Below are 11604 nucleotides of genomic sequence, written 5' to 3'. Positions count from 1 at the left end.
AAAAAAAAAAAAAAAAAGACAGTGGGTTTGTATGTAGTTCAGTGACACAGTGTCTGCCCAGCCTGGGGGAGGCACTGAGTTCCATCACCAGCATCACAAGGAAAAGCAGAGTGATGATAGCAATGCACAGGAACGTTCTAATCTTGGAAACACAATGATGAACAATTGTAGTTGCTTGCACAAGATCAAACTGGTCAACATTCCAGCATGCATGGGGAGAGCAGGGCAAGCTCCCACTCTTGCTGAGAAGATACTGACAGTTGACAGCATCTATTGGAGGATACTGACAGTTGACAGCATCTATCGGAGGATGCTGACCATTGACAGCATCTATCGGAGGAAGAGTCAGTTTTCTTTAAGATTATGGGCCTTGGTACATAGATTATGCTGCAGTGAATGGTCTCACACTTATATAGAGATACAAATAGCACAAATTGGACCCTTGGTTAGAAAAATAATTTAGAAGAGGGCACTAATGTGAGAAAGAAAGTAGGAGGTGGATCAGAGAGTTGCAGGGAATAAAAATAATTAAGACACCATATTGTATGTGTCTATAAAATTCGCAAAAACTTTTTATTTAAATATTAACAAATATTGTTATATTACTATTAACAAATCATTAATGAAATATTATTGAAAAGTAAATGAACATAGTTTCAGAACTGTAAAAAGAGAAGAACACAAAAAGGTAGAAACGTGGGCAGATTAAATAATGGCAGCGTATGAAAACTTGCCAGTCAAGAGGTACAGCACTATGAATTCTAACTTTATCACCATTTTCCTTTTAAAATATAAAAATGTCAGTAAAGAAGAAAATTCATTATTGATAAGTTATATGTGGCTAAGCTCTCTGTAAATTGATTCGTCATTTAACCCGAATAGTGACTTTCATCAATGTCTTGTGTGCAGTCTTTGTCCAGCACATAGTTTATAAGAGATTATATTGCTGAGTACAAGGGACTCTGGGTTAGATGTGGTAATGAGGGATGCAGACAAGGTGGCCTACCCTGCAGCATCTCCATGCCCAGTAGAAGGAACAGACATCAATTAAGTGTTAAACAGCAACAATGGGGAGTTCTGGTGCAGGGAGGAAGTAGGCCCAGGTCAGAGAAGCCTAGAAAGAATGTCCTGGGAAATCCAGGAAAGGTTTCCTAGAGCTCTCCCATCATTAACTAAGAGATGGAAGACCAAGAAATTTTCATTAGCAAACAGGCTATGTGCAGGCTCTGTGGTCTAGGAACTGCACCAACCTTGGGATTCTAAAAAGAATTGACTAGAGTAAAAAGAATGCAGTTAAACCCACTGAAAGCAAGGCTCATGAACAAGACTCATGTGGTCAAGAGTCATGGAAACTAATCGAGGTGGTTTTCTTTAACACTTTTCATTTTGCATTTTAAACACGGGGTGCTTTTGTGTTTTGTTTGCTTTAACTAAGGTCTAGGGAATGAGGTGAGGAAAAGCAGAAAGGATAGTGTAAGAAAGTGATATAATTCCAGAAACGGAGAGGAGATACGGTAACTCTGAGTAGAGTGGCAAAGAGATTGATGGAGAGCAATATCTAGATGGGTGTCATGTTTAAGTAGGCTATCCGTAATATCTGGTGGTACATCGCATATATGGCAATTGAAATTCAAAGCATGGAACTTTGATTTTCAGAATGTGTGACTCACTCGCTGTGACTCACACTGCAATCTGACCAGATTGTTCAGAGATCATTCAAGTTCTATTTCCTATGTTTGACTTAGGCAGGAAAGTTGAGAATAATGACACGTACACAGCTGGCTATGCTGCCCCTCAGCTAGCACAGAAGCCTAAGTAAAGATACCATGTTAGCACATTTTCTGAGCATAGGGTACAACTAAATTTCTAGGTGTGAAAGAAACAGTCTAGGTAGAGAAAGCAAATGAGAAAAGCCATGTGGCACAGAGGACAGAGACAGGAGTTGGAGAGTTATGACTCCACAGGACAACGGAGAGTAGATAAAGAGACAAACAAGAGTGAGAAGAGAGAACCAGGTTAGTGAAGCCTAGAAAGATAATTGCATAAAAGCAGCATCCATCCATCCTGACACTTCTGGGAAGGCAAGTGGTTATTGGATTGTGTTTAGGAGCATGAAAGGTATTGACCACTTAGTGCAAGCTTGTGTTGGTGGCATTATGGAACAGAAAAGAAACCTGATGGAAGAAAGGGCAGGGAGTGGGAGACAGGAGAGTGGGGGAGGGGTGAAGAGTGGGAGACAGGGCTGTGGGGGCAGCAAATATTGATGTAGTTTCTAGCCACTGATCCATAGCAACAGAAAGAGTGTAAATGTTTGGATGAAGCGTTGTGTTGGTGTTGTAGCGTGGGTGGTTTTTAACAATTCAAGGCACCCTACCATACTCCAATGGCAACGGGCAGGATATACTTAAAAAGAATTAACTATATCAGAGTTTGTAAGAAAATCAACTATGATTTCTGAGAAAATAGAGGGTCCTTAGATCCATAAAAGATAGGAAAACTATTCAGAAATAGAGAATGCTTTTATAATGTTTCTTACAGTACACAATAAGTACACATAGTTATGTTTCATTGTGACATTTTATACACACATATAATATACTCTGGTCATATTCACCCACATTGCCCTCTCGTGCCTCCCTCCCACTCTTCTAGCAGTCTTTTCTTCCCAACTAGCCTCCTTTATACTTTCATGTCTTAACAAAACTCTTTTAAAAGTATAATCATTGGGAAGGGAAACAATATGACTGCCTTTCAGTCCCAGGACTCCTGTTTTCCAGCAAATGTTGCCCAATAGTTTAGTGTTTGCTACTCCTTCGGGAACTCTAGAAGGCTGAATGAGGTAAGCAGAGACACATCCACCTAGTCGTGCAGTTCTGAATGTCAAAGAGAAAGCAGCAAATAAAATAAGTAAAACATAGAGGCATAAAAAAACAAAAAGTAAACATAAAACACAACAAATAAACATAAAACACAAAAAATCGCGTTCCCTATGGCGCACCAACAAAACAATCAAAAGGGACTCTCATCAGAAACACCAGGGCTCAGAAGACTTGTCCAAAATACTAAAATTAACCATAGCTCACCAAGGAGTTCTATATCTACTGAAAGTATCCATTCAATGTATAAGAACTGAAATAATCTACCACAAGCATATTTGTCCTCTTAAATGCTGAAATTTGAGGATAACCTCCTTAAATTACAGAGGCCAGGCACTGGGAATGGATGAAGTCACTAGAGTTGGGTTCTCATGGTGACAGCATTCATAAGACATCTAGGCTACCGTCCCCAGTGTTCTCTACCCAAAGATGTGCTTTCTTAGTCAGTTTAGAATATGTAGACACCGTACATAAGTCCTCAAGGTTCCTGTTCCCAGGTAGTCTACACGAAATGTACTGGTATTAGCACACCACCATATGGTGGCCAGTGAAAATAAAATGTATTCTCGTATGGTTCTGGACTTGAAAAAGGTGAAATCAAGTCCCATTGTGTGACAGTGGCTCTGGGAAGGAAAAAAAATGGCTGAATTTTGCAGGTGGCTCTATGCTGGTAAAATCTTTCTCCATGACCAAGGGGGCAGGCAGGTGACAGAATGAAGTGCCGAAGGTGAGAAGTCTGAGCATTACTATAGTTTTCACAGAGGCAATAGAAGTTTTGCAAGAAAAATATGCTTTTTAATTTCATGACAATGCTCAGGGGTATGAAATAGTTATATTTAGCATTTTTGCCCAATTTTGCACTTATCCTTTATTTTCCTAATGGACCTCCTTTTTCCCTATAAGATAAGCGAGTCTCTACTTTCTATTCATTTTGTAGACCTCTATTGTGTACCCACTAGACCTCTTGTAAGTACTCACATCCTTATAGCAATTATTAGTGAAAAATCAGCACTAACTGTGAGCCTTTCTGTAGTCATGGTTTTTTTTAAACAAATTTGCAAATTATGGCTTTTTAGCATTTGTGATTTTATATATATATACCACATTATTTGAATATCTTATTTTAAAATTATTTATCTAAGTATTTTTCTCATTTAATTTGTAAAATTACTCTCAGTGCATTAGCTTTTGTGCATATACAGCTTCCGCTTTGTTCTAAATTCATCTCATTCCCAGAGTGATGTTTGAAAATGATTTTCTGACTTACATCGCCTATCTCTCACAAGTCATCTTATTTTCAGTGAATTCATTTATCAGCCATTCCCATTTTTTTCTACAGTTTATGTCGTCTTTTCTCTTTCACCTCATTTTGAGTAATGAAGTTGTAGCTCTTATTTGTGTGTAGACATTTTGGCACTCTGCTTTTATTGCTACATTAATGGTATTTTATCCTCTGGCCTCTTTCTCACTGTAGCTTAACAGCTCATTCTACCGCAATCATTCTTCTACTGCTTGAGTGTGTTCTTATCCTTACCATGGAAGTCAGCCCACCGAGCTCCTCTGTTGCCTTTGCTGTGTCCAGAGCCAGAGTCTGTTACTTTTGAGGTATCCCACAGCATGCTATGGGGCTGCTGAGGTGGGCTTCCTTTCCTTTTGTCTCCCACTTTTATCTGAATTTCCTCTGATTTGCCATGGGAGATCCATCTCACTTAATCTGTATTCTTCTCCTAAGGGTTTCATTTCTACACAGCACTGAGGACATGCCACAGGCCCATCAGTCACAGTATGGGCGACCTATTCTTTTCCCCAAGAAGAAACTGGCAACCTGGCGCCTGCATCTCTCTTTTCCATCTCTGCCGCTGTTCTCAGATTAGCCTGTCTGCGCAGTGATCACTCGTGGGGGAGCAGATTTCTCCATTCTAAAGCCCATAGGAAACATAGTTCATTTTTCTTTTTTCTTTTCAAACAGCTGCTATTACCTGGTCTAGTAGTTTGTTCCCATCTATATGTTATAGTTTAATGTTCTTGTAGATATTTTCTAGGTGATTTTTAACTTACTTTCTCTGTTCTTCTAAGTTCTATTTTAAAAGGTTGGAACCTCAAAATCTATGGACTGACTTGGGGTTAAAGCAGAAGAGTATGTCAAATTCTGAGTTGGGTTGTTAAATAATTTCGCTGTGAGTTTTCAGTGATGAGTAATTGCCCAGGCTTTCCCGGCTCAGTTTTGCCATTTAAACAATGAGGACTACAGTGGGATTCTCCCTCCTTACTTCATAGGTGACTTGAAGATGGATGAATCTCTATTCTAAACTCTCTCCTTCTCTCTCTCTTTGTCCCTTTGATAGAATGTACTTTGTATGCCGAGATCCATGAATCTTCCACCTTGTGTTTTGTTCCAGATACACAAGATGAACACAACCATACAATAGAAATAGAGACAAATCGGACTCTGGAAATACCATGCTTTCAAAATACCTCCTCAGGAATTTCACCTAGGTTCACCTTTTCATGGTTGGTGGTAAGCGTTGCCCTTTTCAGTGAATAACTGTAATGATCTTTAAATATTAATGAGGTGAAATGAATAGCAAGTAATAATAGAGAAGTACTTGATGAGACCCAGGCATTATGCCAGGGGCTCAGGAAGGAGGTAAAGGGCACCGAGGTGTCTTCTAACTAGGCAAGCAGCAATGTATGCAGTGGGACTCTGAAATTAGCTCCTAGAGGTGGATTTCTATTTCAAATGATAAACCTGACCATGACTGCAGAAAAAACAAGGTGTGTGATGCTGCCCCAGTGCAGAATCACTTACAGCAGCCCCTGATCACAGACATTTGTTTTACAAACATTTATAGAGATATAGATCCCATTTCCCAGAACCTGCGTGGCCACAATCCCGCATTGCTTTAATCAAGAAATGCAAAACCAATTCAATGCTTAAAAAATACAAGAAGAGGAGCCTGGAGAGATAGCTCAGCAGTTAAGAGTGCTTACTGCTTTATCAGAGGGCACTAAAAGACACACAAGGGATCCAACTCATTCCCTGTCTTCTGACCCCCATAAGTGCCTACACACACATACAGAAACACACACACACACACACACACACACCTTGCTTAAAAACACTAAAAACACATCTGTATATGGAACAGGAAGAACCAGGCTCCGGAGAGGCTCGTTACTATTCAACCCTCTTACTAAGGCAATGGCTACAGAAATACAGAAACCATGACCTTTAGAAACCACTACAAGTAGCCAGAATAGGGACTTTTAAAAGTTTCATTTATTTATTTAATTGGGGGTTGTGTGAAGCCAGAGGACACCTTTCAGGAGTCAGTTCTCTTCTTCCACCCTGTAGTCCCAGGGACAGATCTCAGGCCACCTTTTCACCATCTTCATGTTAAATGAGTGGCCACTACATTTGTGCTGTTTGGTTGGTTAATGAGAGCCAGCTCATTATGTGTCAGATACTACATAACTTACAAGTCTCCTTTATCTAGCAGTGTCCTTCAAGGAACCTTGGAAGGTGGTATAAACATTTTGTATCGATCCCATGCAGACACTTAGAACAAGTGAGGGCCAGGGAGGACGTGAGCCACCTAGAGCAAGAGGATATGTTTAACCCATCAGCAGACCCTCAAGTCAAACTGTCACTTTAAAGAACAGATTTTAATAATGACAAATTGGGAGACCCCTTTGGAAGAATCCTTCCTTCTAAGGGAATATCGTGCTGGCAATACGCTGTTCCCACTGTGCTCTCTCCTTTTAAATGTCAAAAATCTGTCTGCCTTGCTGACCTATAGCCGTGCCCTAACTACAAATGGCTCCAGAATTTACTAAGTCTGGTGTGAAAACATCTAATGTCCCTATATTAAGAAATAGAAGCATCCCCAGTCATCATTGCTGAATGTCTTCAGAGGTGACACGGAGTCTCACAAACAGGAAATAATGTGGCTTTAAGTAAAAGGGTAAGGAGCAGAAATGATGAAGATAAGCTCAGTCGGGCAGGAACCTGCTGTGCTGAGCTCCGAAACTCTGGAGCTGCAAAGAAAGGCCTCCTGCTTCGAGTGTTTCATTAAACCCTAAAAATGGTTCTGCAGACCAAAATGACCCAAGTCCCCAGAAAATAAAAGTCATGTTGTTGTACATGTGGAATTCTAAAATCTAATTAACTCAGTTGGAAACCTCATGGGGGAAGTTATTATTAGGATTCTCAATATCATTGGAAAATGTACTTGCTGTGTGTACATGGTCTCACGGTCAGCTGTGTAAAGTAGAGCAGATCCTTCGCTTTAGGGGAGTTATATTTCAGGACTGTACCACCCTGAGGACAATAGGCATCAGACAGAGTGAATCTAACATTCAGTTGTCACAGGATAACTCAGTTACCTAAGAAAGCACAAGTCAACTTGTGAGCATCTATGTGAACAGTGGAGTGATAAATAACAAATCAAGGACTGTGTGGGTGTAGTTGAGATATGGGCGGATAGATAAATGGCAAATGCTAATTTTGCTACTTAATTCCGAGGACACGTACCAGCATCAGGGAAATCCTTTAGGCTTATTCTGGGAGTTTCTAAATACATTCTAATATTCTGTTTTCATTACAAACTATCATCCTGTGATTTCCCACAGTATAAATTTTAACTCAATCCAATAAACAGATGTGACTCTGACTTGAGTGTTAGATCCCACGGGGATACAGACTATATTAGACATATTTTCTATCATGTCGTGTGTTTTTAATAAAATGTAAAAAAAAAAAAAGTAGTATTCAGGGATAATAATTTTTCAGATAATTCCAGAAAAGCTATTTGAAAAGTTATGTTGAACCACATAACAGAAGACAGTTAATAGCAAAAAGACAGACACATGCTCTAACAAGACCCTGGTAGTCATGCATACAAAGTACTAGTATACACCGGAGAATATCTTAGGGAAATATGTGATCCCACAGTCAATAAACGAGACAGAGAGCCTTCACCACTGCTATGGGCTCACAGTGGCTTGTGGTTGTAGACCCAGGAAGTCAGCATTCTATTCTGGCATGGAACAGGAGATGCTTAGAATCCTATACCCCTAACTGAAGAGCTTGGGACAGCTAAAAGCTTCTGAGTGGATGGGAAGTTGGTTCTCCTTAAGGGCGTGACTCCTGGTACTTTTACCTCCATCCAGGGATGGCCCCGCACCTGGTAGTCCAGGAACAGCACAAATTAGATGCAATGGATTGTTTAAAAAAAAAAAAAAGTCAGAGGGGATACAGAGTTGGGGGTGTGAAGAGGTGGAGATGGGTCTGGGAGCATTTAGGGAAAGGAGTTGTGGTGACTATGATCAAAGTACTTGTTTGAAATCTTTGAAATAATAAAATATATTTTAAAATCAATAAAAACAAAAAGAGGACTGTCTAAATACTTATAAACATACATAGATTGGTACAGTTTTTACCGCTCACGAGAGAAGCTTCTTTTTGTCATAGAGACACGACAACTAGCACCAATTATAAATGACTATGAAGTGCTCTGGGAGCATTATGGAATAAGGGCAGAAAGACTGTTGTAAAAGTCAGAGGAGTGAAAAGACTTCTGTGAGATAGTGACTTCTGCATATGATATGACAGGGCCATTGCACCTACAAAAGCACAATATCTGCAGGTGACTTCACAAGACATCCTCAAGATCAAGCCAGTCAACATTCTGCGTGGATGGGAAATGAGTTAATGTGTCCCCACTTCCAAGTGAACAGCTATTGGCAGTTGATGACTTCTGGGAGAGGGTTAATGGGTTTTCTTCCGGGATGTGGTCCTGATAGGTTGCCCATGCTCTAAAGGACATTAAAGGAGAGGGGAGAGGGGAGAGGGGAGAGGGGAGAGGGGACAGAGGGAGAGGGGACAAAGGGAGAGGGGAGAGGGAGAGAGAGAGAGGGGACAAAGGGAGAGGGAGAGGGAGAGAGAGAGAGAGAGAGAGAGAGAGAGAGAGAGAGAGAGAGAGAGAGAGAGAGAGAGAGAGAGAGAGAGAGAGAGAGAGAGGATTGGGCTGGCTGGAGGTGGTGGCTGGAGTGCAGGAAGACCTCCCAGAAGGTTAGACATGCAGCTCACTAGAGGGAGGCCTGCTTCATTGCTCTAACACGGTGGATCTCGATGTGCAGAGACGGTCTGTGGTTTGAAGTTGTTTATTGTAGGATGGCAAAGAGAGAGAAGGGAAGAGAAGTAGAGAGCTGTCATGGCCATGTAGAGAGAAGGGAGAAGGGAAGGGGAGGAGAGCAAGAGGTAAGAGACAAGGAGAAAGCAAGAGCTTAAGAGAGAGAGCAGGGGCTGAGTAGCCCCTTTTATAATGGGCTGGGCTACCTTGCTGTTTCCAGGTAACTGTGGGGAGGAGCTTACCTGGCTACAGCCAGAATACCAAGAGCTTGGGACATGGTCTATGTGACTGATGTTCACAGGATTATGGAGTTGAGGAGTTATGTGGTGTCAGGCACTGGTGTCTGGGAGCATAGCTTATGGTTGTAGATTTTTCTACTGGGTCTCCCGAGTAAGCCTCACTTGATGAGAACACAGACGGCCTTTCACGGTCCAACAAGCAATCAATATAAATATTTTAATACAATATTTTAAAAAGAATATAAGGAAAGCTCATGGTGAACAATATCAAACTTTTAAATAAAGTCCCACAGTTGGTTATTTGCTACGAGATCTCATTATACTTATATTACCGGAGGAATAGTATGCTCCAAGAAACCTGTGGTTCTTGAGTCTTCGAGGTCATCATGAACCTGGTAGTGGATTAACAGAGGCAGGGTAAACAGAGCTGTGCATGGTTTTATAACTCTCTTTCTTTTTCTTTTTTCTTTTTTCTTTTTTTGGTTTTGTTTTTGTTTTTTTGAGACAGGGTTTCTCGAACTCAGCAATCCACCTGCCACTGCCACCCAAGTGCTGGGATTAAAGGCGTGCGCCACCACTGCCCATGGTTTTATAACTCTGTTAGTCCACTTTGTGTTACTGTCACACAACACCTGACACTGGGGAGTTCATGAAGAACAGCCACTTATATTCTCACAATCCTTTAAGGCAAGAAATCCAAAAAATCAAGGTGCATAGTTTAGGGACTGGACCCTCTGCTTCAGAGACGGTTGTCTGAGTGCTGTCCTATAGATGATGGCTACTCTGCCCCTACAGGACAGAAGAGTGAAAGGGTGGAGGACAGGAAATCTACTCCCATAAACACCATTTTGTTCATATGCTTGTTCTGGATGTGGCCTTTTTTTGTTTGGTTGCAGTTTTAGTAGTGTTGGCAGTGAGCTATGTTCCAGACGCTTCAATGTTTGATTCATGTGGGAAGAGATTTCATAGGCCAAGTGTCTCCATCTGGGCAGTTTTCAGCATTGGGACTCTGGGAAGAAGTTTTGGCGGTATAGGAACAAAATCATATAAAACATAGCAATAATCCTGCAAACTCCCCATTTAGATGGGTACAACATAAATGTTCATAAAAATCACAGAGTGTCTGTGGGTAGAACTAGGGAGGAGTGAACTTAGTGACCAGCTATTGTGAGGACTGTATAGCTAGTTAGATTTATATTGCATATTAAAACATTTTAAAGGTTTATCAAGATGTAAACCCATAAAGTTTTTGAAGTATTTATTAACATTTTTAAAGGTAGGTATTTTTTTTTCTCTGAAAAACAGAAAGAAAACATAAAAGTAGAAATGAAAGCTGTCTGTGTGTGGTCCCCTGCCAGACTGCCTGCAGAGCAGGTCAACTGAGATTGTTTATACTCAATAGGAGTTGAAATAAGCTGCATGTTGTAGGTCACCACAGATGGGTCAGTATACCATAAGGCCCTATCAACCAGCATTCTGCCCTGATTTCTGTATAAAGTCTTTTTGGAATTTGTCCTAAATTTCTTTCTAGATATGCCCCAAGTTTTATATATTTTTAAATACTCAGTGGTTCAGATTTATTCTGTATGCATAGTCCTGAGGCCCGATTTTCCTTGATTCTGAGCATCGATGATTTAAAATCCTATGATTTGAGTACCTTCTTGTTCTCCATAGCTGAGGGAAAGTTAATGTTAATTTACTGAAGACTGAAGTAAGGGGTATAAGATAGGCTTGAATAAACTTTGCAGTGCTTAGAACATAGAGTGCCCTAAACAGATTAAAGCACACTAAGTGGTTATCTAGTACCAAGTGAAAACATATATACAAGTAACATTCTGTAAAATGAGCAGAGTGTATGTATGCATTTTGGAATATATATATAATATAATATATAAATAATATATATGTAATATGAACATATGTTTGTGTAACAATATTAAAAATAGAGGCCACGAATTGGAAATAACACGGAAGGGTATATGTGAGGCTTTGGAGAGAGGGAAAAGAAAAGTGATGTAATTATATTACAATCCAAACCAAAAAAGAAATAGCAGTTTAAAAGTAAAAAAAAATCTGTAATAATAAGAACTTAACCTTTTAATTGCAGTCATAGCATGATTATAGAATTTCCTTCTCCTAGCTTTAGATACTGGGTGGTTTATCTGAACTAGATTTACTTCCCCATTTGTTCTGGGATGCAAATTCAGGTTTTGGCCACTAGAGACTCTACAATCCCTCAGGATTTCCTTCTGTTAGAGGCTTCAGGGCACATCACAGCTGAATTCCACCTTCAAAAAACAAAGTTATCGACAGTTTCTTGATTCCTTCTTCTTGATTTTCTTGTGTTTTGCAAAT

At 40.2% G+C, this 11604-nt stretch overlaps 1 protein-coding gene across 1 annotated transcript in view; it reads left to right on the top strand.

Moving 5' to 3' along the window:
• Nucleotides 1-11604, top strand: part of Cd96 (CD96 molecule) — an 81472-nt gene that overhangs the window by 5969 nt on the left and 63899 nt on the right. Inside the window, 1 exon segment of the mRNA XM_021209890.1 lies at nt 5276-5394. Coding sequence (XP_021065549.1) covers nt 5276-5394 — 119 coding nt within the window.

This window comes from Mus pahari, chromosome 12, assembly GCF_900095145.1.
Source record: "Mus pahari chromosome 12, PAHARI_EIJ_v1.1, whole genome shotgun sequence".
In the NCBI taxonomy this organism is placed as follows: Eukaryota; Metazoa; Chordata; class Mammalia; order Rodentia; family Muridae; genus Mus; species Mus pahari.
The sequence above is the reverse complement of the archived record's forward strand: the minus strand, read 5'-3'. Positions and strand labels throughout refer to the sequence as shown.